Below are 27252 nucleotides of genomic sequence, written 5' to 3'. Positions count from 1 at the left end.
TAAACCTAACGGATTTGAAGATATATATACAAAAATCTGCTGGCTGACCCCATTGTTCTATTTTTAGTAACGACGGCCATGTTTTTTAACAGATCAAAAATCCAAACTGTCATTTTGTTAAGGATACCCTATAAAACAAAAATGTCAACTTTCATTGAATTTTGTAGAATGGTTTCTGAGAAGATTTTGTAAAGTAATAACAGCAATAATAGTAAAAAACGTCCAAAAAGGGCAATAACTCAACATGGGTCAACAGATTTTCACCAAAATTTAACCACAGGTAGATCTCATCATGCTGAATACGTTTACCCATGTCCAAACTTGGTTAAACGTATCTGTTTTGGAGATATATGCAAAAAATCTACTGTCTGACAGCAATGTTCTCTTTTTAGTAACGGCGGCCATGTTTTTTAAACATCAAAAATCCAAACGATCATTTTGTTAAGGATACTCTATAAAACAAAAATGCCAACTTAAATTGAATTTTGTAGAGGAGAAGATTTTTACGAATAATAACTTCAAAAACAGCAAAAAACGTCCAAAATGGGCAATGGATCAACAGATTTTCACCAAAATTTGACCACAGATAGATCTCATCATGGTGAATACTTCTGAATTTGGTTGAACCTAACCGTTTTGGAGATGTATGCAAAAATCTGTTGTCTGACCCCTACGTTCTATTTTTAGTAACGAAGGCCATGTTTTTTAACCGATCAAAAATCCAAACGGTCATTTTGTGCAGGATAATCATAAGTTTCATCCAACTCCATTCAGTAGTTTCAGAGGAGAACAGGCGCGTAGCTGAGGCCAAATTGAAGTGTATGCAAAATTACGGCAGGTGGTCTGCCCCCCCCCCCCCCCCCGAAGCTCCGCGGAGATAGCGTTTTAGAGCATCATTTATGCTTCTCCTGGATGTATTTTATGTCACCAAAAAAAAAAATGGCAAAATTAAGTGCAGGCAAAAGTTTTGCCTAACGACAGCTACGACGCGCCTGGAGAAGATGTTTGAAGAAACTGTTAACGACGACGACGGAAGCCAAGTGATGGCAATAGCTCACATTGCCTATGGCCAGGTGAGCTAAGATGGTGGTGAATTTTTCTGACACTCTTATAGAAATTTTGTACATGTTTCTATATTGATGAAGTTTTGTTAAGTTTGAAGCTTTTGAATTTTTTTATATGTCTAAATTGGTCTGTTGAAGTGCACTACGAAATTAATTGCGTCTCATACCTGCACCTGTCTGTCTGTCAATTATCATTTAGCCGGGTGAAGGCATTCAACTTCTGATTACAGTTTAGCATGATTAAAGGGGGTTGGATCCATACTCAAGTCTAAGTAAGAAAATACATTGACTTTTAAAGTCTACGTGTATTCAAAAATATGTTAAATACAAATTAACCATAATTTAATCAAATGCATGTAATGTTTGGTCATTTTGGTTTTCTTCCTAGCAACATAAATATCGGCCATCTTGCCGTCATTGGGTCACCTCTATACACCTCAGATAACCTACAAAACACAAAAGAGAACTCGATCTAGCTAGAATGTATTGAAATAATTAAGCCATTAGTGTGAGAGAGCTGCAACTAGGAAAATAATTATGCTCATGTGTTATAATTCACTTAACACATAAACATTTCTCTAAAGTTGACAGTTTTACATGTATTCAGTGCACATATGCTGTGTAGACACAAATGCATGGTTCTAGGGTTCTAATAAAACAAAACTTCTAAAATTTGTGGCATTCTCCAAACAAAGCAGACAGTGTACTCATATTTTGAGTCACATGTTCGCTATGGCTGATGTGGATACAAGATTGAATAATTTAAATAACTGCTTGAATTAAATTCTATCTCCATATTTACAATGGATACCGATATGGTACATCTGTATACTTTTTTCTATTAATCTACATATATGATTTACAAATTTGTTCATGCTTTGACTATTCAAAGAAATACATATAATTAGAGTTTTATTTTAAGTGTTCGGGTGTGGATTAATTTATGAACATTGATAAATATTTCAATAGAGTGCTGAAATTTTCATAGTTACTAAGAAAAAGATATATCAATTTACATTTTCTTTTAAAACTGCACATACAATTTACACTATACATAATTTGACAGTTCAATGAAATAAATAAAAAACAAAACAGAAAATGCAAAAGAGGGTTCTATGTTCAGCACGAGTTTATAAAGTAAAACTCAACATAACAGCGAACTTATTTTTGTTGACGGCTTCGATATAACAGCATACATGTACACAGGCAATATTTTCACATGAATTTCACATGACTTCCGCCTAAAGCAAGCATACAAATTTTGTGACACTTTTACATGATTTTCACAAGAAATTTTCACATTTTAAATTCACATTAATTGTAAATTAACTTCACACGAATTTCATATGAAGCTGGATTCACATGACTTTCACGATAACAAAATTTGTCTGTGTAAATATACACTTACTTGATATGAAGTTGTTGTAATTGGTCAGAACCTGGATATTCCTTCAGATATTTTTGCCAAGCAGACCAGGATGAAATATAGCCAACGTATTGGTCCACTGTCCATGTCTTTACTATTTCTAAACTGTCGTCCCTAATAAAAGAAATATCGGTCTATAGCTAAGGTATGCTTTTACAAGTGTTTATGTTACTGTCGGCCTGTGCAAGTGTTTATTGTACGTACTGTCGGCCTTTACAAGTGTTTATGTTACTATCGACCTGTACAAGTGTTTATATTACTGTCGGCCTTCACACGTGTTTATGTTACTATCGGTCTGTATAAGTGTTATGTTACTGTCGGCCTGTACAAGTGTTTATGTTACTGTCGGCCTATACAAATGTTTATGTTACCGTCGGCCTGTACAAGTGTTTATGTTACTGTCGGCCTTCAAAAGTGTTTATTTTACTGTCGGCCTGTACAAGTGTTTACGTTACTGTCGGCCTGTACATGTGTTTATGTTACTGTCGGCCTGTACAAGTGTTTATGTTACTGTCGGCCGGTACAATGTTTATTGTACTGTCGGCCTGTATTAGTGTTTATGTTACCGTCGGCCTGTACAAGTGTTTATGTTACTGACTAAGTATCATGATAGATTTTGGGTTGACATGTATACAGAAGCAGGACAGATTTTCAAAATATAAAGGCCAAAATATAACCCTAAATGTAAACGTATAAAAACCCGTCAAATCCCTGTGTGTGGGTAGAGAATTAACTACTAGTCTTAGTATAACATTAATTCCAGAACCAGCATTCATTCCGCACACATTTCTTTTTTTAAAGGCAAAAGTATTTTTGTTGACAAAGAATAACCGCAAAAAATGTTGTGGATGGATCTTTTTTCTAGGAACAAAACGAGGAGACAACGGGAAAACAAGCACATTATTTTTGGTCTTACAAACATGGCTTCCTGTTTGTATTTCACTATATCTCGCGGAGGGTAACACCAACAGTGTTCTCTTATATGAGTTAGGAATCAAATTTTGAAGTCGTTAATTGTAAGCAACTAATCATATGCAACTGATACAGACTCATTCCTTATCGCTGGTTATTTCATTACACATGGGTAAATGTTTTTGTGTCAGATCACAGCATGCAATTTCAAATACCTCATCGAGGGCGTTACGAAGCGTAGTCAACTGCATGTCACTTTGCAACGATGGGTTTGTAATGGAGGAAGGTACGAAAAGTAGTCAACTACATCTCTGTTTCAGACGATGGGTGTGTAATGGAGGGAGGTACAAAGCATAGTCAACCGTGGGTTTCCGACGATGGGTTATATATATTACAATTATTTTGCTTATATGTTTTTGTTAATGGGTCGATTTTTCTTTCTTATCCGCGCTAGAGATCAGTAATACTGATGTGAGGGTAAACATCTCTGTTGGTACTGAAATACAAACCTGGTCCAACCTTGATATGGAAGTTTGAAGGATCTATAATGCTCCTCTATATGTCGACGTGCATCATCCCAATAGTCACCCAAAGTAGTAGAGTAAAACTGTCAAAACATGCAGTGTCTCAAAGAATCACTTAATGGCATACAGAGCTGAGAAATCATGAATAACAAGATTGCAATTGATTACATTGTAAATTGAAAGTCAGTAAACCTAAGATGTTGAAACAAATTATCACAAATTGCGTAGGTCCTACATGTGCATCTTTGATCTTATTTCAATCTATTCTTTCAACAAAATTCCACTAGAATTCGCTGAAAGTGGACTTTCGCCTTATTTTTTCACAAGGTGATTAACAAATATCGTGTTTCTATGGCTATTTTTTTTTCTTAAGATCGAAATTTACAATTATGAATGACCAGAATGCTGAGCAATATACTTGCGTGTGAAACAAATTTGTGCGCTTCCTCGTTAGTTTCTTTTGGAACACCATATCCATATAAAGCTACCACACCTGCCGGTTTTAATACTCGATCAACTTCTTTGTAAAATCGTTCGTGATTCAGCCAATGCATTGCCTGTGCCACGGTAATCAGATCAACACATCCATCATCCAAGAACGACAACTCCTCTGCTGGACCAACTCTGAATTCAATGCCTACATGCTTTTCCTTGGCATGTTTTATCTGATTATCGCTTATATCAACCCCAATTACTCTATCAAAGTATTGTTTCAATGGCTCAGTACTTTGTCCACTACCACATCCTATGTCTAAAGCTAGACCAAACTCATCTAATGAAACTTTGTAGTAGTCTATTAAGGTTTTGTACACAGTTCCTGGATAGGTCGGTCTATACTGAGCGTAGGACTTTGCATGGTCTGCTTCTTCAAACAGTTTCTTGCTCATCCTTCTTACAAAAATCAGGTTTATTTTGTGCTTTCGAAATTTTGATAATGCATTCGGAAACTTTGTCAACATAATTTTAATCAATGACAATTTATTTATAGAAAGCCCTTATCTGTTGTACTCATCTGAAAAAGAATAAATAACTATTTATGTGTATCGTAATCACTCGAACATGATTAATTTCATTAAGAAAAATTGTTGACTGTACATACCCATCAATATAAATAATGAAGTTAAGTTGATCTATTGACCTATCCGTACATACTGTATTTATCAACAAATTTTATATTGATATCTAGATGTAATCAAAATGCCAAAATGGTAGAGCTGAATTTTTGTCGACTATTAAGGAACATTCGTATTCTCAATTTTAAACCTTTTTCACCCTCCAAAATCAGGGTTTTGTGACCAACTTTCGTTTATTTTTCAGGTTATAAATACATCTTTTATATTTTTTCTGAATTCTTAAATTATCTTTTTGTAACGTGTACATATGAAAGAAAACGTTTGAAAGAAAAATTGAATTACTAGATAAATGCAGAATCTTTTTTTAATAATACATCGTTACAAAACATTGAAACGAAACATAAACATAAAGATAAATTGGATCGTGATCTGAATATAGTGTCAACAGTATTTTTATTAAAGAAAGAATATGTTAACATACATGTAATAAAGAACATATTGGGGATTGGACAACAAGTGACGCAGAACTTTTATAAATTCCTTTCCCGTAATACAATATTTAAGATAAGGTAATAGACACAAAAATGATAATACAATATAATGGTCATTACGACCATAGCCATACACTGTCTACATGTATTTATCTATTCATGTCATTGCTTCAGATTGATCAACGAATTAATGTATACACGTAGTAATTTAGTGCACATGTTGAAGTGTTTTAAAGTGCAGTTCTGCATTAATACCAGGCAGAAATTTATGATAAATGATTCATGCTCATGCATTCCTATCGTCAAACAGCATATGACGGTACAACCCCCACATTTAGCACCCGTGCACTGTCTCTTGTCTTTCGCTGTTCGCTTCGACACAAAACACTCATTTAAAAACGTTTACGTGATGATTTAACAGCTGAAATGTTATCCAATACCGATACTGATACTGATACTTATTCAATAGATGGTTTACTTGGATATGTGGTTTATTTCTTAATTATTCTAACTTCCATACGGGGGAGATTAAACGGAACAGTCGCTATTTTGGCTACGCCCAGGGAAATTTTTCACAAAAATTACCGTATTTGTCATGTTAGAATAGAAATAAATTCTCCCGGGGGTAGATTTGTACTCATTTTAACATGGGTTTGGCATTTATATTCTCATTTAACACATCGCTGTCGTTCGGTGGAATATAAATGCCGTACTCATGTTAAAATGAGTACAAATCTACCCCCTCCATGAATTATTTCTTAAATATATTTAGATTGCATGGAAATCATTCAGTAGGCCTCAAAGGAACCGAATTAAAAAATAAAAATGTACATGAACGTTGCCCACTGAAGACATTAGTAACAAATACGGGAAATATTTCCGCCGGAATTTTTACACTATAACCAGTCAAAAAATAATTTCATTATCTAGATAGCAGATCCAATGAAATGAACGTCTAGGAAGAGTTGTTTTTATGTTTGACATTTCCTTAATTGAAAAACAATGGTCAAAAGTCAGATTGAAACTCCTTGTCTTTTTTTTAATCATAAAAATTAAGATATACTATAGAAGCCTAATGGGCAAAGAATACAAGACTGAGACCAAATATAGATGTTTGTTCTCCGGAAAAGTTTAAATTCCCCGCTTTTGTCAACTTGCTATTCACGTGGTACCGATTTTCTATTTTTGAACAGGTCACAAATGCTTGAATATTTTCCCTTGATTATGGCAAAAGTTTTCTCAATTTCAAAATCTAAAAACTGTCGTATGATATTAATAACATTTTCCAACACCGAGTAGACACAACATACGTACCTACATGTGCTTGTACGTTATCGAATTTATCAAAAAAAAACTCTTGGTTTTCAGATATTTTCCTGACGTGGTTCCCGCTCCTTGTGACTCTGTTCATGGTAGAGTTCACCATCTCGGACACCAGTTTGATATCCGGTAAATTTCAACGCACGGAAAATGAACGCACCACCAACATTCGAATCATTTTTGCTGTTTGATGGAGAAAAGAAGTAAAATTACCCTTTAGTACTACACAATAGCACCTTCTACACAACCCCAATCATTTCCTCTATTTAAGTTCTGAAATTGAACACGACAAAAACATTGCACTGTAAATTTGTAATCCCTTTTCGTATTCGGCGCTACATCATGATCTATTGTTATTCACCGGTGGTCAAAACATCTTCAGCGCTGAATCGCAAAAGGGATTACATCAGAACATGAAGTTAAAAAACAAAAAAGATGGTCTGTCTTTTAAAGAGGGGGTTGACAGGTTTGAAGAAGCTGGACAGGAGTAAGTTAAATTAAATATGTTAGATGGACTGTTGATACTAAAACGATGCATGCATTTGCTGTAAGTGTGAGTGAAGCATCTTGTAGGTTTACTTTAAATTTAAATCAATGAAAAAGATATCCGAAATATTTGTTATTTTATTGGTAAAACAGTTTTGGGTTCGGGGAAAAATGCCTTGTTTTACCACAACTGGAAGTAAAACTTTTTTTACTATGTCCAAGGAATTCTGATCAAATGACAAGTGTGTCTTTGAAATGATCTGGTTAGCAGGTGTTTGACTATATTTCAAAACTTCAATACTTTTGCTTTGACGTAAGTTTCTCCAGTGGTTAATATGAGCTTTGCTCTTTTATCATGTGATCTAGTGTGGCATTTTTTATTTTAAGAATTATTTGAAATAACCACAATTCAGGATTTATAGAAAATTTTGTTTGGTACACCTTTTTCCCACTTAATCACTCTAGTATTTGTATTATGGGATTTCTGGAACAAGAACATAGAACAGTATAAGTTTTTAGTAATTTTTTGCATTCAGACTATGAAATTAACATTTTGTGAACCTTGTCCTTTTGTCACATTGATGAAAATTCTACTGGCCCAAGTTGAAAACTAGTTTGTTTTTATGTAAACGCATGTAGTAAATGTACATAAAAATATGGTTGTCTATTAAATTTCCCTTGAATCAGTTGTAATTTTACTTGACTTGTCCCACTTAAACTAGTGGCTAAGTGTAAACTTTGACTATTTTTATCAAGTTTTCTCAAGAACAAGAAAATATGTGACAAACTCAAGATTTCATCTGATTTTTGGCTATTTTTCAAATGTGTCTAAGGTCAAGATGGGAAAATTACTGACATGTAGATGATATGAAGTTGAAATCAGGATTTTAAAGTTATCTACTGAAAGGTTATTGAAGTGTGTCCGTACAAATTTTCATTGTAAGATTTTTTACAGAAACACTGATGTTATTTTTTCACAAAATTATTATTTTTTCAACAAAATTGACAAAACTTATGCACTGAGATGTCCAAAATGTAAAATTTGCACAATTAAGTCTCATTTCAAAGTTTTATTAAATTTTGTCTGACACAAAACTCTCAATTTTTACAGAATTATCATTGAGAAAGATACCAAAGTCCCCAATGCTGCAATATTTACTGTTAATAAAGAGGATCATACACTTGGAAATATGATTTGCTCGTAAGTAAAATAAAATGATTGTAGCACTTATAGATTATCATAATTATTGCTTAGTTTATTGTAATCCTGAACAGTTTATGAAAGACGTCTATTGCTGAAAGTTATGAGGAAAGCAGATGCAGACACCAGGAGAAGCAGACTTGGTCTCAACCCATCCCCTCAAAAATTGACAAAAAATGTGAATTTTGAACCTTTTTTATGCACCTTCAAAGAAGTTCATCTTACCCCTTCTTTCATAAATCTTAGGTCTTTTGTCACTGATGAATTGTTATTATTATTTTGGTAAGAAATTTCTTCCTTACTTTAATTAATTCAAAATTATTTACTGGTAAATTGAGTATAGTTTCAATACCAGAATTGAGAAACCTCAATAATAAAAAAAAAGTATGTTTTGAACATTGAAATATCTATCTGATTCTATTAAATAATAAAATACATGTACATTACATGTAAATGTCATGTCCATTGTATTTTTCAAGAACAAATTGAATTACAGATCTTTCTTGAATTTTCTTCTAATTCTAAATCTTCTAATTGCAGACAATTATGGAAAGATCCACAAGTGTTGTTTGCCGGGTACAAAAACCCACATCCATTAGAACACAAGTTTATATTAAGAGTACAGACCACCTCAGACTACAGCCCTCAGGATGCCTTGACTAATGCTATAACTGACTTGATAAGCGAGTTCTCATTGCTAGAAGAAAGATTCAAGGTACTGATATTCATGTAAAGATGTTTGCATTTGAATATTTTTTTCTTTTTTTCACATTTAGAAACTTCTGTTTGTAATAACCATCCCCAAGGATATGTTAGTACATTGTATAGTTTTAAATGTTTTTGCTATGGAGCATCATTTGCATATTTGGTAAAAAAATTTGTTTATAACGAATTGATGTAGGTGCACTAATGTGACACAAAAAGTCTTAAGTCAGGACTTTCCTGTCACATTCATTCAGTATGTTTACCAGGCTTCTCCATGTCCTCCTTTTGCATGGAGCTGCACCATGTGTTACTTTCCTTGCGCCATGAATTCAAAATGAGCACCACATGTTCATTTGGTGTGCGCCACGTACTAAAATTTGCGTCATGCATTTGAAATCGGCACTGTAATTCCCAATTACTCTTGTTTATTAATCACCTATACCTGTCATAAATCTATGATTGGTGCATGTGTTTATTCTAACGGTAATTTCAATGTTTTGATTGGCAATTTACGGATGTTTAATGTGTTAGGGAGTAAAACACATGTTTAAAAACATCTCAGATTTGTCAAATTTACGATTATCATCGTTGGCAAAATCAATAAGATTAAAAAAGCTGGATGATTTCTACTGTTTTTTTTTTTTTTTTAAATGAACAAAATTTGAAAACTTTTCATTTAATAATAAATAAAAGTATTAAGAGTTTAATTCAATTCGATAAAGATTGATGTGATCTGAGAGGGAGGAAGGCGATCTTAATTTATACAACAATATCTTAACGATCTTGGCAATTATCTGACAGAGGAAAGCTGTTCAATTTGCTTAAATTTTATGAAAATGCGATGGATCGACTCCCAAAAGTTCTAAAGAATTGTTTTAAGACACAATTCGGACGAAAACGACATATTACTGTCTACGTTCTTGTGGTTAAATTATAAAGAACTTGTTAAATGCACGTGGTTTAATGGTACCAACAAAATGACCACACCTACCAGTGGTTTAAATTTCTCTAGAGCTGTGGACCTATGGTCAAGTTTAGGGAAGGGAAAACTTTACCTTGTTATAATTGAAATAGACAATACAGACAGAAAAAAAATACCATTGTTGGTTCTATATTGTAGCTTGTGCTATTAAATACGGTATGTCACATTCAACTTTTTTGGCAAGTTATTTTCTGCGCGAAAGGACGCGCGCCACAATAAAAATTTGTCCAACCAGAGAGTGAGCCATGTGTTCATTTTGATTCATGGAGATCCCTGGTTTACTACCAAGTGAAAGGGTTGCCAAATCTTCATGTACATGTACATGTAATTACTGTTTGAAAGTAGTGACAGATCAATGAAAATCTTTGAAGTTATTTAGATTGGTTTTGACTTCTAATTTTTCAAAAAGATTTTGTGCTTTTAAACTGAATTATTAGATCTTCAATAGGAATATACAGTGTCCAGATGACACAGGGTGTTTCATCAAAGTAATTATTTGATGGCCTGTTTAAACAGAATTCTAATTTTTATGGACTGGTTCTATCAGGTTTTACTGCATGCCCGTAGGCAGGAATTTGTGAAGGGGTTACATCAACTCCTGAATCATGACTTTAATAGTCAAGACTTCAATCTAAATGCTGAGTTTAATGGTGCTTGTTGGTTTTCAAGGGGGCGGGGGGTTCACCTTTTATGGCATTAACTTTTTATGCCAGTAGTTTTTGCAATACATTACTACTAGGTTGAAAGAGTAATCCAGGGAACCAAGATTCTAGCGGTAATGAAAAGAATGTAACCCAGGGACAAAGACCAGATGTGGAAAATATACATACACAACAAAGAACATAAAGTAACTAAAATCATACATACAAAGTTACAAAAGCAAATGAGCAACTCGGACTCCACTAAAAACTGGGAGCATGGACCCGGTACACTGGTAGGGTAAGTAATCAAATGCCCTATTTCTTCTTGCGTGTATTGTATTTTAATTTTAATTTTGGTATTTTTTTTAAACTTCAAATTTTCTTTTTCTTTTCAGGATGCTGTTCGAGACAGACAAGACGGAGATCATCTTTGAACTGAGTCGGGTCTAAATTCATACTTGTGAATTTATTACTGCAATAATTTCAGAGTCAAGCCTGATACAGAGTTTAGCTGGTCTAAATCTAATAGACTTACTCACGTGAGATGTGTTGTGATATTTGTAAGACAAGCTATGTTCAAAAATCATATTTTCTCATTTTTCATCTCTAAATTTGTTCATTTCATTACATACTGTAAAATACCACATATTATATATCATGTTCATTCCTAATACATTACGAATTTGTTTACAAAAGTCAGATCTTGAGTTTTGTCAGCCCCCGTTACATTCACTGAGAACAAACCCAATCATGAAAACAAATATATGGTTTTTGGTTGGTTTTTTTTGGAGGGGGTATGAAGTAAACCTTTTTTAAATCATTGTAAATACTATCATATTCATCATTCTGGCTGATAATATTTTTCTAAGTAATTTCTGTATTATAATTGCATCAAACAAATTTTACATGCGAAAACTAATAGCAGTTGTACCTTTTATTACAACAATGTGTTTCCTGTTTACTTCCCATTCTTATTACAAAGAGCAGAGAAAGTACACTTTCTGTTTATGTATATGTACATAATGTACAAACTGTACATTGAAATAAAATAGATGAATAAAAATGTTTTTTTTTCTTCTAACCCTTTATGTACTCATTTTAATGAAGCTGAGATAAATACTGATCCTAGTTGATGAGGCTGAGGTAGTTATTGATCCTTATTGATGATGCTGAGGTAAATACTGATCCTTGTTGATGAGGCTGAGGTAGTTATTGATCCTTATTGATGAGGCTGAGGTAGACAATGATCCTTATTGATGAGGCTGAGGTAAATACTGATCCTTGTTGATGAGGTTGCAGTAGATATTGATCCTTATTGAAGAGGCTGAGGTAGATACTGATCCTTATTAATGAAGCTGAGGTAGATACTGATCCTTATTGATGATGCCGAGGTAAATACTGATTCTTGTTGATGAGGCTGAGGTAGATACTGATCTTTATTGATGATGCTGAGGTAAATACTGATCCTTATTGATGAGGCTGAGGTAGATACTGATTCTTATTGATGAGGCTGAGGTAAATACTGATCTGTATATTACCTGTCCTGTATCCATCTGTCATGAAAAGTGTCTTCTACTTGCACACCATAATTATAGCATTTTGTTTAGTGTTCAGAAATTATAGATCTTTTTCACTTAAGAAATTTTTGGTATATTTTATTTCCAAATCAACGTTCTCTGCTTTATATTTTTTGTTTGTTTTAGTTTTTTTTAGCAGTGTACATGTGTGTTTACATATTTCTTTGGGTACAATGAAACCTGTATAAATGAAACCCATTTTTAACTTTAAATGGTTTGGTGTAGATAGGTGTTTAGTTTTAAAAAAAAATCAAATACATTTGGACTGTTAAAAATATCTAATTTAGACAGGATTTGGGATTATTAATGGTTTGGTCTAGACAGGTTTTGGGATTATTCGTGGTTTGGTTTAGACATGTTTTGGGATTATTCATGGTTTGGTTTAGACAGGCTTTGGGATTATTCATGGTTTGATTTAGACAGGTTTTGGGATTATTCATGCTTTTGGTTTAGACAGGTTTTAAGATTATACAGTGTTTGGTTTAGACAGGTTTTGGGATTATTCACAGTTCAGTTCAGACAGGGTTTCACTGTAATTCTTCATGTCTTTAGTACCATTTAAAGGGCACGTGCATTGTGTGTTTTTCTCCAGCTCTCTTGGGTTAGAAATGATTGAAAACATTTTTATGATACAATTTTAATTGAAAAAAAAATAACTAAAATATTCTTTTCGTGAACGATAGACGGTAAGACTTAACAGTTGCTGATAGGGACAGTTTTGTAAAAAAAGGAGAGTGGAAGGGAATAATGCACTAAATATCAATAACAAGTATGTGTAACAAAAACTCATTTAAAAACATGTCTCGCAATTGTTCATAATTTAGGTAATAAATGTTAGAATAAATTTCCATTTTTAACATGTGTTTGAATTGGGGATAGGTTACGTACTTACATGTAAGTACTTCTCTATCTAAGAATCGGGCAAAATGTGTATAAGGTGTGGAACATGAAGAAAAAAAGACAAATTTTATTGCATTTTTAAGTATTTATACCACCTAACCTCCAAAAATAACCATTAAATTGATTGTAAAATTCGCCTTATTTAAGATATTGATAGGTCAAATTAAGTTGAAATGCACTATGGAAAAATGGCGGGAAAATTTTCCAGCATTTTTTCATATATATGCAATCAAAAAATATCTACGTCACAGATGCTTCAGGATAAATTTAAATAGCTGTTCAGTTGTTTTCTAGATGTATTGAATATATTCAAGGCAAAAAATGACCAAATTGAGAAATATGTGCCCCCTCCCCCCTAAACTGCCCGACTCTTACACAGAATGGTACTTCAAAATCATAATGTTAGGATGGGGATTTCAGTTGTAGTACTCGCTTATAGGCAAGATAAATTGTTATTGTTAATTTATTTAGATCTGTCTTATCAAGTGATGGGCATATCCTCCAAAAGTTCCAAATGCCAGACCCGAGGCATGTGCCATACATCCGTCTGAAAAAAAAAATTCCCACAATAAAACCATCAATATCATGTTTTGAAAATGTGTCTGTTCCTTAGTGTTGTACAATGTATATGCATTTCTACAATACGATGCGGAGTCTTGGAGTCGATGACTTGCTTACTGTATGTTGTGACATTTTGTGAATTTGTTTTGTAACCAATACTCACTTAGTCCGCCTGATTAAGTTTCAAGGGTGTTTATATGATTAACCAACTGCTCGCATGCCATGTTATTATTAAGAGGGATCTGAAAGGGGGAATTATTTCGACATGTTTTATACTTCAGCGCATATGAAATTACACATTTGCATTATAAATATTTTAAGTTCTAATGTTGCAAGTTGAAAAAAAAATTATTTCACGATATAAACTGAATGAATGAAAAAAATCCGTCTGCTATTAAAATGATATCCTAGTTTATCGCAGATTAGATAACAAATTAAGCAAACATGAAGGTCCAAGCCCTCCCCCCTTTTAGTCACGAAATATGGCATGTCATATTCTAGAAATATTGCAGAAAACACCGTCATGCGGTTCCAATTATAGTAGCGCCGTGGTGTTATGCGCTTTTCCAAGTGATGAACTCGTCCGTTGCAATTGGGTTTCTACGTTATGGTCTGCGCTTAGCGGTTTGTATATCATACATGCTTTATTTTACGGTACCTTTCATGGATTTTTCCCTCAACAGCTTCCTCATTGTGTTTCTTCCACTACAAGAAAAGAAAGTTATCAAAAGTCATTTTTAAACATCTAAAGAATTACAGTGCATAGATTTTTCTGCACCGAAAACCAGTTTTTATCTTCGATCTTGAAATGTAATAAGTGATGGTATTTTTAGAACATAGGTAATTGCGTACATTTGACTGTACATGTATTCCAAACGTGTATTAACCGCCTGGTGTATAATTTTGTCCATCATGTTTCCATTCAAAGCCCCGACTGACACGAAATTGTATTCGTGCGCATCTTTTTTCCTTGTTACGGAAATTACATTTACATGCAAAATGAAAGTAGGCGTGATATATTTGGAATTAATATCGTGTCTCAAATGAAAAAAATGTTTACGTCAATTTTTTAAGCTCCTCTTCCAGACTAGATTCTATTTTCTTTCCCACTTCCTCAGCAGTTTTTTGAGCCTTAGGGTCTGTCATAAGCTTTTCGAGTACGGTTTCTCCTCCTGTTATGAACATCTGAGACATTGTCATTTTTATACAACCATCTTTTTTGTCTGGCCATTGTAAAGACATGGCTATCCAGTCTGGTCTAAAGAAATCTTCAAATCCAAGCGATCCACACAAAACAGCTTGAAATGTAAAAATACGGACTATCTTAGTCTAAGAATATATCAAAATATCTAATTAGAAAATATATCAAGTAAGGAAATAAATGAATATTGTAAGTGATGAAATGATTAACATCATATTAATTAAGGACAATTTTGTTTCTTTGCATGTTACCTTATTTTACGAATTCATACTTCTGTCCGTCCCCCGTTTATGCGTCACACAACACCCCAAAAATATTACATTTCAGAGGCGAACCCAGACATTTTGAAAAGAAGAATTTCTCAGAACGGCGGGTTGCTAGTACATTATTTGCAATTTTTTGTCTGTTTTTTTTTTTGTTTTGTCTTTGTTTTTGTTTTTTTTTGCATGAAAATGAAAAATTTTCCAATAAAAAGGAGGGATGTCAACCGCCTGCACCATCCCCTTGGATCCACCACTGCATGTAATACGTTCTAGTTTGATTTTCTTTACCAGAATTTCCGATGTAGAACGTATTGAAAACCGAAGACCGATGTGTATTTTATTGTTTACTTCCGGATACTCGAAACATTGTATAACAATGCAAAATCTTCTATTTTATGTTTTTTCTTACTGCCTTTATCATGCAGAAATAAATATTTGTCATTTTTATCAGTATTTTTTTTACACAGAAAGATGTTTTGCTCTTATCACTGAACTCATTGCTCTCTAAATGACAAATCTCCATGCTTTCGGGTACGAGAACACAATACAAATATAGTTTATACAAACTTTGGTAGTAGGTACCTTCAACATTTTTTCATATTTTTACTGGAAACTTATTTGCTGAAGTTTTGCCTCTAACTGGTAGAAAATAGGTTAAAATTACATGGGATTTTTTTCATTAAGCAATTCTGACTAAAAGTTGTGATTTGGTTCAGTGGATGAAGGTTAAAATTTAGGACTTTTAACTCAGTTCATTTGTCATGTTTACCCCACCTCCAAATTATATGTATTAATTTCAGAAAATGATGGTAAAATTTTCTACAATTTATATATAAAATCCTGTTTGTACATATCTTTAGGCCAGAGAAGTTTTTTTCAGTTTGCGCCGGTGGAATTTTTTTAGTCTGCTCAAATTTGTATATTGAAATGCACTTGAAAACTAATTGCGGTCTCGTGCCTTCGAATGGTAGACTAGGAACCATTCTCGTGAAATAACGGGGTCACATGACGAAACTTACATAACCCATAATAAAAACAAAGAGCGATTAGCGTTCAGTTATCGTAACTTACTTTGTTCGTAGAACAAGTCTCTACTGGATGATTTCACTTTGCCGTTTACCACCAAATTATCTGCCTCTTTGTAAATTTTCTGACAAAATTCTTTTTGAATGTCAAAGAGTTTTTTTCCATTAATAAATCTCTCTACTTGCGTGGTACAACCAACCTACAATGACAAAAAAACAGAAACCTATTTAGTATTCAAGAATTTTTTTTTCAAATTTGCCTAGTATATATATTTACGATCACAACAGGACTGAATCCATGCGATATTTGCGAGAAATTTTGCTAGTGTCTCAGACAAAAAAAAAAACGGTGAGCCCGGGCATGCCCACATGAGTCTCACACATTGTATGTGTTTCCTGTCTTTGAGGTCGGAGCGTTAGCCAGTATTTTCTGTCATATTGTGCGTCCGATGAGTAGAGGAAAAGTCGCATGCATTAATTTTTACCAGACAAGGTCGAGAAAATCGTCGTGGGAGGTAGGATCAAATTTTGTTTCCTGGATTTTTTTTTTCAATATAATTTCTGACCTGACTTGTTATTATACGACCGCAAAAAAACTGCGGTCGTATATTGGTATGGCGCCGTCGTCGTTGGTAGATACTTGATTTTCGTGCGATAAATGAATTTTTAGTTGGTTGATTTTTATAAAATTTTATAACAAGATTCCAAACCACAAATGATTTTGGGGGTTATGGTCATGAAAAGGGGACCAGAAACATGCATATTCCTGATGTACAGACTTGACAGTCAGTGAATGAATCTCTTTGAAATTGTTTTTCAAGGTGTCATACCACTATATAGGAAGACTGGGTTTGATTTTGGTGGTTAAGACTTGATTCTTGTAGAAATAAGGGACCAGAAGTGGGGCATGAAACAAGCATTTTCCTTTTGTCTGGACAATAATAGTAAAAGAAAATGGATCTCATATTAATTTAACTACAGTTAAGGTCCAATACCACAAAGGAAGACCGTGATTGATTATTGGGGTTGTGTGACTTGAACAAAGTAAGAATAAGGGGCCAGAAACAACATGTATTTTTTATGATTTCTTGACGATAACTTGAGCGAAATGGAATATATCGCTTCCAAATTGTACCCCAAGGTGCCATATCCCTAGAGGAATTTTCCGATAGATTTTGCAGGTTTTCGGAATAAGGGCCAAAAAGTGACCACTTGTATACACTCAGAATTATCCTTAACTGGCCTTCAAACACCTTTTGTGATAATCTGTATGTTTGATAGTGTCTGATTTTAATGAGTGTATTTATCTGGTCAAATTTTATCGAGTGAAAATGTCTAATCGTAATAAAAATTCAAAGCTGTGTCAAGTTTTAATGGTGTGCCAATACTTGCCCCAACTGTTCAGGGTTCGACCTGTGCGGTCATATCAAGCTGGGCCATGTGAAGCCTGTCCTGATATTACCCAACTGTTCGTCTTGAATTTTTAATCATACATCATCGTCCTTCATATAGATGTTTTTTTTTCAAATTTGATCTTAACGCCCCATCAAAATCAAATAGGTGCTCTCTGAATGAAACATACATTACAGCTTTAGTATAGATATACCCTTCCGTGTGTGTGTTTTTTTTTCATGATTGATTTGTTTGACTTTGCCCTTCCCTCCTTGACCTCCGACACTTTACGGTTTTAATGCATGATTTATATGAAATTTATAATACAATGGAAATATAACGAAACAATGAAGGTAACGTCATGACGTTATCGTTGAATAAAAAATATAGTTTTCATAGAAATGCACGATAATTACCTATAAAGATGCAAAAGGAACAATCCAGTGTTTTCCAATAACATAAATAAAAAAAAAACAACTTAAAAAACAATCCTCTTTGCTTGTCATCTATGCTATCTTATGAGCATATTCAAATGTGCCGCTTGGCAGTAATTTCCTTCTCTCGCTCTCTCCTATTTTTTCTTTTTTTTTTGTATACGGAGTAACTCTAGCTTTGAAAAAGGGTTTCTATTAGAACTGACCATTTCAATTTGGTCAAACTACTTACATGTTCTATAATCATAAAGTATAGTAGCTGATGTGTGATGGCATATCTAGAAGTACCCTGTGACGTCATCATGTTGTAACAGGAATTGGTAATGTTACATCGTGAAGTTGGCCTGCACGAAAGATGTAGGTGTAATGCTGTGTTAACAGTAATTTGCATTTAATTCGAATTATCCAACTCATATTGAGTCGATAACGTTCACCGGTGTTTTAGTTTCACTTCAATGTACATTCGAATTCGCTTTGTCTTTATATTCGCATAGGATTGCATTTATAGATCGCGCACTTGTTTTAAGAATACGCATTCGCGGAAACCTTTCGTTCACATGGCATTTGAATTCGAACAGAATGCGAATTGTGCAATTTTCATTATCGAAAACGTACCCAGGAGCGAATTCAATAATATATTATTATTGTGCAAGTTCTTGTAAACAAATATTTTTTGGATTTAGATCCTCCTTTATATTTGAATATAATGCTGGTGGTGTGAGCTTACTCCTTGGTACACGTGTGTACAGCATATCGAAATTTGCAATTATATATGTTTATCATTTTTGTATTTATTTCCACATTTGCCAGCGTTCGAACATTCTGTTCATAAATTCGACCTTTTCATTCCCAAGAACTAAAATTTACATAAATAAGAGTCAAACTATAAGGCTTGTTCCGAAGGTGTGAATGAAAAATAATCATACGTATAACGAGAAATATCAGAGAGACAACAACCCAACGGGATGAAAAGGTCGGACTGCAGAAGACATACTTACAATCCCGAATCTTTCTCCACATAGGTACCCAAAATTCTGGCATAACAATCGTCTCCATCGTCCTCGACATAGCTATTATTTTTTCCTGTTCTAATAGATTCTATCACGGCAGAATCAAATCTAGTAGGAATATACGGTAAAATGTAGGGCTTGGCTATGAATTTGACAAATCTCTTATAGTAGTCTGGGTCGCTCTCTTCGACATATGGTAACGCCTTTTCGCATGCCTCATCTAATCGTTTGGTGAGCGATTTCAAGGTTTCGAGGTAAGGTTTTGGGCAAGATTTTTTCTTTGCACAGACTTCTGCTGCTTGCATCAACTGGCCTGAAATGATTAAATTATAATGTTTCTCTAATTCCTCTTACAACGCATAAAATGTTTATGACATGCATGACAATACTATAGATATTGTTATGGAAGTCATAAACAACTCGCTGGAGTAGGCAGCAAACACTTATCATTGCTGGAGTACATGCTCCACGCAGCGGCAGACGTTCGTTTCCTCTCTTACTAACCATTGCAGAGAGGCCTTCCGAAATTCTCGGGCGTTATTCAAACCATCCGTCGTTTGACAATCGCAAAACGTCGCGTAAAACCAATCACTTTTTCCCGACTTTGCAAGATTCATGCATTTTCTGAGAGACCTGGCGGCGGCGTCTATATTTCGATGTCAGACGCTGTTCGGAGCTTGGCTGGAGTACTAACTCGACTTACAAACACTGATCCTCATGTACACAATATTGTTCATGTGAAATTCACACGAACTTAACATGAAATATATATTTTTTTGCACATGAAATCACTTAGTTAACATTAATTTCATGCTGTGAAAACATCCCGTGAAATTCATAATAATGCTCAATTCAGATGAAAATCGTGCGAGATAATTTGGCCTGTGTATATTTTGGTCCTAGTAGAGAGTTCCACTAATTTGACAGAACTCGCCGCAAACGAACGTAACACAACGAAACTCATCCTAAAAGTACCTTACGCGACAGACCGTGAAAGACGGTAGAAATTATTTATAAATAGTGCAGAATGATGAAAATCATCGAACGATTCGTATCTATTTTACATTTCATACGCCCCGTGCAGGTCCGGGTGTTAAAAGAGTAATCAAGGGAACCAAGGTTATAGCGGTAATCAAAAGAATGTAATCCAGGGACAAAGACCAGACATGGAAAACAGACATACACAACAAAGAACATAAAGTAACTAAAATCATACATACAAAGTAACAAAAGTAAATGAGCAACTCGGACTCCACTAAAAACTGGGAGCATGGACCAGGTGCACCGGTAGGGTAAGCGTCCTCTGCTTTTCTAGAAACACCCGCCGAGTTGCTCATAAAAAGTCAAGTCCGGGGTAGACAAACGAGGAAAGGAAAACCATGACCCGTTGAATAAGTCAGTTTTCATGGCGCTGATGGATACACCATAACGATCCACGAGTTAATGACGACGACCATAAAACTTCTGTTGTGACGAATTAAATCTTGTAGCAACATAACCCTGTTCCAGAAGCCTATTTGTTAGAGTTCTAGCGCATACAAAAAGTCTGCGTATTTTCGGCCAGCTCTGGCATAACGTATGAGTTGTGATATGAACACTCCATACACAGGAGAATAGGCCTGCAGCAGCGCTAAGCTTGTCGTAAAAGGCGACTAAATAGTGCTCAGAACCCTAGCCGGGGGCTAGGGCGCTCTGCCCACAGAGCAACTGGGATGTGTGCCTCAGGTGGTGGAATGGGGTACTCGTGGCGTGTTACATGCTAGGGTTGTCAGGCTATAATACGGAAAACCTGACCGCAAACCATAGTGGTGCACCGTGTTGGGAAACATGCCACGTTCCTCGCACGTTAAAGAACCCTACTGTGGTATTCTCCCGGAGTAGGAACCATAGGGCTCCGCCGCAGGAGGCTAAATTACCCGACCCTACCCACCTCTCCCTATTTCCAGTGGCAATCAAAATTTCTTCCTAAAATCAACTGAATATTCAATGACGTTTTCAAAAGCAAAAACTATTTTATATAATATCATTTGATTCGACAACGGTTTTTTAAACATTATTTTATCTTTAGATAATCGTTCCATTTACAGTTGCTGCTTTCCTATAAATACTTCATGTACACTTTTGTTAGTCTAAATCACCAGCTGCCTACATTGCATGTTGTCCGAAAATAATTTAAAATTCTTGTGTTTGTCTTTCTGAATGCAAAGTGTCTGCATGAGTAATTAAATAAAAAATGCGCTTAATTTTAGCACGCTACTCTCTGTTTGAAAACTAGTATGTGTAAACTAATGTGTAAAATAAAGTTAAAAATACTACATTTGAACATAGATATTCGTGCAGATCATTGTGTGAGGCATTGCATTCAGGCGCGGATCAAAGGACGGGCGTGTCTAGCAAACGCCCAATTCCTCTTAAATTGAGAAGAATGATTTCATTTGCATAAAATCTTGATTTTACACAAATTCTAAATCCAGATTTGTTTTGTCTCGCTACGCTCGGCATTTTACCTTAACCTGTAATCCTGGATCCGCCCCTTGTGTTATTAATTTTCTTAAAATGGGGTGTTCAGGGAAGTTACATACAAAACAAAACAAAAAACGAAGATTTATGCACCAAAGTATCACTCCATTATGTTGAATTATTCTTGTTTTGTTGGTCAAGTAATTCATGCTCATTTCCGCTGAAGATAGTACTTTTTTTAACTTTCTCAATGAAACTTATTTAATGTGATTTCGTTAATTATGGCCATTTCCGCTGCACTAAAATAACCCTATACGGATGCAGATTGTGATAGTCAATGGATAAGGAACATCAACCTATAGTACATCAAGTATATTATTCAGTACTTTTAAATTGCCTTTATAATGTTTAAATGATGTGTAGATTTTGCAAATATTCGTCAGTTTATTGGAAATCCCTATTTTACATAGCCTTATCATGGATACAGTCTATACTATTGTATTTATGCCAGGGGGTGGCAAGTAAAGTAATACTTATGTAACGCCGTAGCTGCCTTATGTGTACTTATTTATATATATGCACATACTTTTTCTCTATAGTTTTTCTATATATATGCACATTGTTCTCCATGAGCATACTTTTACCTGATTTTCTTGGTAGTTCGTTATGGGTATACTCATATTCAATATGAGAAAGGCCATGCATATACTTTACGGAAGGAATCCTGGGTAAAAGTAAGCATTAAACGAAAGACAGAGCCTCTGATGCTGACTGTGTTAAAGAAAATGGGATTACAAGAAGTGTACGAAAATTTTGAAACTCCTGGTATTATTAGTCTACTCTCAAAACAAAATTTGCAAATGTTAGGTATCCCAAATGCAACTAACATGATGAAATTGCGGACAGAGAGGAAACTATGTGCATATATAGACAAGTATCTGCATATATTTAAAAAGTATTGCATATATAGAAAAGGTATGTGCATATAGAAAAAAAGTATGTGCATATAGAGAAAAAGTATGTGCATGTATAGAAATACGTACACATAAGGCAGTTGCGGCGTTCAATAAGTACTGCTAGAATTATACATCGTTACGCATCAATATGGAACTTATTTATTTATTTATTTATTTATTTATTACGAAGCTTGAAATTACATAGATAGGGTAGGAAAAATGCTGCCTGATCTATCACGTGTCTTTGCCCATCGTGCAATTATAAAGATTAGGGATACAAATCTTCAGGGTTATCAGGTTTTATTAGTTTTTCATATTATACAGTCTAACTTGACTAAAGAGATCATAACCTTCCAAGGAAGAGCAAAATCGTAGTCACATGCACCGGCGGATCCAGGTAATGGTCCCACGGCGCACCGGACTACTCCCTGGCCGAACCTTACTTTTTTCAAGTTTGTCATTTTCTCATTGTACAGAAACTAATACTTGATTGGACTGCAGTATCCCGGGGTATCAAAATGACAGTATGGTGATCATTCTGGTTTACCTAATATTTAACTGTCAAAACAACCACCAGACAAATACTTTAATTTTCGAATTTAGCAGAAGTCAATGCCGCTTTTTTTTTTTAAATCAAACCATCTTTACAACCACTGCCGATTACTGCTAAATATGGCGTTGGAACCTTTGCCTGCAAACAACTGCAACTAGTCGGCGATGAACAGAAATTAATTACCGGGATTCTATAGATAGTTGACTTTAAATAAAAATCCTTGCTTCTGACGAACTATTACATGATTCCAAACCTTGAAAAAATTGTATTTTTTGTTCTCAAGTATGGGTCCCCTAGAGAATATCTCAATGTTTTAGGCAGAAGGATGTATCGGCCTCATATGCCAACCTTATTAAAATTGCTGCTCTTATAGCCACATTTTCTTATTTTGAGAAAATGTTTTGTCATCAAACCACTAATTATAACACACTGTCCGTGCAAACAACCAGCTTGCAGAGCTTTTCTCGGAAAATGACATAGAAGCCCCCCCCCCCACCCACCCCCAAAAAAAATAAATAATAATAACAAAAATAAATAAACGAAAACAAAAACACAAATTGGAAGAAAGAGCTTAAGGCATTCAGTCGTTCAAAAAGGAAACTATTTGAAATGACAAGCAAACACACAAAAAAAAAATGAAATAAGGGTAATTAAACCCTGCCGTTTGTTGTTAAATATGTATTTTTATATTGAAATCAAAACTTGCTTCATTAGGTTATATAATAGGTGACTGATTAACACATCGTTGGACCATTAGGGAACTCAAGTTTTGCAAAGAAAAAATAAAGCCAGTTGACGTTCATTTTTGAGACAGGTGGTCTTAAATCCAGGTTAGTTTTACAAATATATTGTACTGCTTAGGGATGCCTTTAAAAGTACATTTGCAAACAGGCTATTGAGAAATACAGCTGGTGTTTTTTAAGAGTTATTAGTTTTCAAAATGAACTTGACTCTTGGAAAAGCTAACGCTTATTCCCTTATTAATATATGGTCACATCTACTCTACGTATCCTACCTTATACATGTACATTCAAGAATAATCGAGGATCAATTCAGAAACAAGTTTCAAAGAAAACGTAAAGGGTACAATCGTGGAACCGATTTCCGGGGCGGCCTATGATAGAACAAAGGTGTCAGACAAAATATATATATATATATATATGCTACACCGTTACGTTTAGCCGAATTCTGACGGGGTAAAAGTGTTCAGCATGATGAGATCTATCTTGGGTCATATTTTAGTTTCACTCTGTTAAGCAATGTTGGAGTTATTGCCCTTATCCCGTCCAGCTCTGTATTACAGTTCTATGCAGACACGGGGTGGGGTGTAAATAGAATTAAAGGCCAAGCGAATTTTGGGGGTAAAATTTGTGATAATTTTCAAATCAAGATTTCACGATAAAAATTATTTCTTTCCCAATATTTTTTTTAGAAAAGGGGTGCATGGGGTCGTGGTTTGTTGGCTGTAGAGCTTTGTATCTATATGGAAGTCAAAATGTGGACATGATGTGAGACATGTGTTTGTTTGGGTTGTTAACGGATGCTTCCGCATAACAGCGGATATTTTGAACAAATACATATCTTTCTTACGAATGTACGTTTTGATTTTAATAAAAGACACGAAAAAAATCTTTTTTAGAAGTGCACATTAAAGTTTCTGTTCTAGACTGAACCGAATACCGAATATTCGAAATTGTTTAGTATTGTTTACCAATACTTGAATATAAAGGTATGCTATTACATTTTCAGTTCTGTTATCAGTAAAGAGGACATTCTAAAGTTCAATAAGAGCATTTTAAAATCGTGACAATAATTGAATATTTTTGCAATTTGTCTAGAAACCATAATTTTTTGCTTATTACCTTTTTTGTCTCGATAAACAGAATCACAAATACATATACAAGATCAGGAAGCTAAATAAGGTAACTATAATTGAACCTACTCACCTTGGCCTAATCTGAGCCCAAATAATCCGTCGACATTAATGCTACTATAATCTGAACTGAAGAACGTCAGAGCCCTGTCCAAGGTAGATATGGTTTCGGTCAACAGTTTTTCTGCGGGCGGTGGTGCCCCTAAGGCCAAGTTAAGTAGAACAACGGCAAGGAAATATGACACTGCCATTTGACTTACATGTAACGGTAAATTTCGCGTGAGAAAAAAGACAGGTGTGCGTATATCAAATCACCGTTATCAATATGATCCAGATATCAATGAATAAATAGTTTTTCATCGGATTTAAAAAGAGACTTATTGCCATTCTACATGATGTCTAGCGAGTTCTATGTCCTGTCTTTGAACTTGCAGGATTCTTGAAGAGAACTATCTTGCTATGTGACAGCTGATCGGTTTAAATGGACGAAAACATATCTAGGTTGTCATGAAGATCAAGTTGATTAATTGTCGGAAATGTAAACAAATTCACTTCTCACAACCCGCGATAAGACAAAATGTAACGAATGTGTTTTTTTCTGGTTTGACTATCCTTTACAAAATAACAACTTCTAAGAGTGGGATGCAATTATAATTTAATGTATTTGCTCGTGTCATATATATATCCACGGAAACCATAATATTTCTTTAAAATAAGATAATGAAAATTACGAACGCAAACACACATCTGTAATGAAAATGTCGGATTATGTAAAGCGAGTTTTTAACGTTATTAGCTTTGGCGGAACAATTAGAAAATGTCATTTCTACTAGCATTTTTTTTCTAAATTGATAAAATTGCTCTTCCATTTTCAGCATTAATCCAATTAAGAAAAGTCAACATTCTGTCCGTCAAATAAATGTAACATAATGGCGAATTGATTAAGGTTTAAATAAAGGATTGTTTTGCTAAAATTGAGTTAAGAGTTTAACACTTCGACTAGAGTCCGGTTTCATAAAAAAAACCTCAAACTGAGATTTTCCTCAAATCATCAAGTTTGTCCTCAAATCTTCAATATTTTTAAAGTGTTTTGAATGGTGAGGAAAGCTTTGAGGAAAATCTAGATTCGCCCTGATCTTTTCAGATGGATCTATTTTAATATAAAATTCAATTTTGATCAAGTAAACATGCAAGTTTTTGTTCGTATTGTTAATATATTTATTACTGTTATTTTTTTCTGATTCAGCTATTTGTTAAAATCATATGTCAGCAATTTTAAAAAATTGAAATATGTATGTAATAATTACTGTACACCCTGATTAAAAATAATGATTAGTATTGAAACACGCTCCCCCAGAATGCAATGCTATATAAGGGGCTCGTTCATAGACAGATTGTGCCGTTCATAGGCAGATCCAATTAGGAATCCGGGTGGGTCGGGGTGAATATTAAAAAAGATTATGTTATTATTTTGAAAAATACCCAGAAAGTCATACAATTTAAGAATTTGACTTACATAAGGAGAACTAACCCGGGTGATAAAATTTCGTTTTGTTTTATAAATCCACAAAGAGGGTAATTTTCCTACAAAATGAATTTAAATTATAACAATCACAAACACATGTTTGATAAAACCAGGGAGTGTAATATATAATGTTCCTGATCATATATATATATAATATGACAAAGTTTATGTAAATTAAACGAGTTTTTAATCTATTAGACAAAACAATTAGAAAATGTCATTTCTATTAGAATTTTACCCAATTTAATAAATTGCTAGATACCACTTTCAGTATTAATCCAATAAAGAAATTAACAGTCAAATAATTGTAAAACAATGGAAAATTTTATAACCTGGGTGATAAAAATATGTTTCGTCATAAAAATCAACTGGAATTTTCCTACAAAATGAATTTAAAAAAGTAGATAATTATTTAATTAATATAATCCAGGAGTGGGTTTGTAGGGTCGGAGTCGGCCTATGTCCCCTAAAATTGGGAGAAATAATATTTTTTTGCATGATATCCTGATTTGTTCACAAATCTACCAAAAATATGTTTTGCATCTTTTCGATCGCTCAGCTTTTAATTCTAAATATTATATATAAATTTCCTAACTTGAAAACATGCATAGGTCGCCCCTGTAATTTTCAATTTTGGAATGGAAAAACTAGTGATGGCATGGAAGAAAACCAAGTCACCCTGCGGTCGTATCTATGT

At 34.2% G+C, this 27252-nt stretch overlaps 3 protein-coding genes across 3 annotated transcripts; 1 reads left to right on the top strand and 2 right to left on the bottom strand.

The window, feature by feature from the left end:
- Nucleotides 1–1368: 1368 nt before the first annotated feature.
- On the bottom strand, nucleotides 1369–6933 carry LOC148607396 (putative methyltransferase DDB_G0268948). Its single transcript, XM_088544655.1, has 5 exons — nucleotides 6805–6933; nucleotides 4349–4938; nucleotides 3912–4009; nucleotides 2473–2604; nucleotides 1369–1510 (listed from the first exon to the last, which is right to left on the bottom strand). The coding sequence occupies exons 2-5, from the start codon at nucleotides 4883–4885 to the stop codon at nucleotides 1432–1434; spliced, it is 846 nt and encodes a 281-aa protein (XP_088400781.1). The 5' UTR covers nucleotides 4886–4938; nucleotides 6805–6933; the 3' UTR covers nucleotides 1369–1431.
- LOC148607395 (DNA-directed RNA polymerase II subunit RPB11-like) lies at nucleotides 6877–11906 on the top strand. The gene is made up of 4 exons (XM_088544656.1): nucleotides 6877–7013; nucleotides 8408–8497; nucleotides 9038–9212; nucleotides 11221–11906. Exons 1-4 carry the CDS (start codon nucleotides 6961–6963, stop codon nucleotides 11257–11259), a joined length of 357 nt encoding a protein of 118 aa, XP_088400782.1. The 5' UTR covers nucleotides 6877–6960; the 3' UTR covers nucleotides 11260–11906.
- Nucleotides 11907–13747: 1841 nt separating this feature from the next.
- LOC148607394 (UPF0764 protein C16orf89 homolog) lies at nucleotides 13748–25518 on the bottom strand. Its single transcript, XM_088544654.1, has 7 exons — nucleotides 25104–25518; nucleotides 19177–19501; nucleotides 18411–18522; nucleotides 16399–16552; nucleotides 14924–15161; nucleotides 14522–14568; nucleotides 13748–13849 (listed from the first exon to the last, which is right to left on the bottom strand). The coding sequence occupies exons 1-7, from the start codon at nucleotides 25279–25281 to the stop codon at nucleotides 13770–13772; spliced, it is 1134 nt and encodes a 377-aa protein (XP_088400780.1). The 5' UTR covers nucleotides 25282–25518; the 3' UTR covers nucleotides 13748–13769.
- Nucleotides 25519–27252: the final 1734 nt, after the last annotated feature.

This window comes from Perna viridis, chromosome 9 (assembly GCF_037379345.1).
Source record: "Perna viridis isolate PV_CMFRI_1.1 ecotype Kerala chromosome 9, ASM3737934v1, whole genome shotgun sequence".
In the NCBI taxonomy this organism is placed as follows: domain Eukaryota; kingdom Metazoa; phylum Mollusca; class Bivalvia; order Mytilida; family Mytilidae; genus Perna; species Perna viridis.
The sequence above is the reverse complement of the archived record's forward strand: the minus strand, read 5'-3'. Positions and strand labels throughout refer to the sequence as shown.

What these genes read in the sequence shown, in the direction of transcription:
- LOC148607396 (XM_088544655.1), bottom strand. Translation starts at nt 4,885, where the DNA reads ATGTTGACAAAGTTTCCGAATGCATTATCAAAATTTCGAAAGCACAAA. An exon ending in CCATATCAAGGTTGGACCAG is followed by an intron (nt 2,605 to 3,911) that starts GTTTGTATTTCA and finishes TTCTTTTATTAG; the next exon opens with GGACGACAGTTTAGAAATAG. An exon ending in TTACAACAACTTCATATCAA is followed by an intron (nt 1,511 to 2,472) that starts GTAAGTGTATAT and finishes TGTGTTTTGTAG; the next exon opens with GTTATCTGAGGTGTATAGAG.
- LOC148607395 (XM_088544656.1), top strand. Translation starts at nt 6,961, where the DNA reads ATGAACGCACCACCAACATTCGAATCATTTTTGCTGTTTGATGGAGAA. An exon ending in CTGTTTGATGGAGAAAAGAA is followed by an intron (nt 7,014 to 8,407) that starts GTAAAATTACCC and finishes CAATTTTTACAG; the next exon opens with AATTATCATTGAGAAAGATA. An exon ending in CTTGGAAATATGATTTGCTC is followed by an intron (nt 8,498 to 9,037) that starts GTAAGTAAAATA and finishes TTCTAATTGCAG; the next exon opens with ACAATTATGGAAAGATCCAC.
- LOC148607394 (XM_088544654.1), bottom strand. Translation starts at nt 25,281, where the DNA reads ATGGCAGTGTCATATTTCCTTGCCGTTGTTCTACTTAACTTGGCCTTA. An exon ending in ACTTTATGATTATAGAACAT is followed by an intron (nt 16,553 to 18,410) that starts GTAAGTAGTTTG and finishes TTGTCATTGTAG; the next exon opens with GTTGGTTGTACCACGCAAGT. An exon ending in GAGGAGCTTAAAAAATTGAC is followed by an intron (nt 14,569 to 14,923) that starts GTAAACATTTTT and finishes CTTTTCTTGTAG; the next exon opens with TGGAAGAAACACAATGAGGA.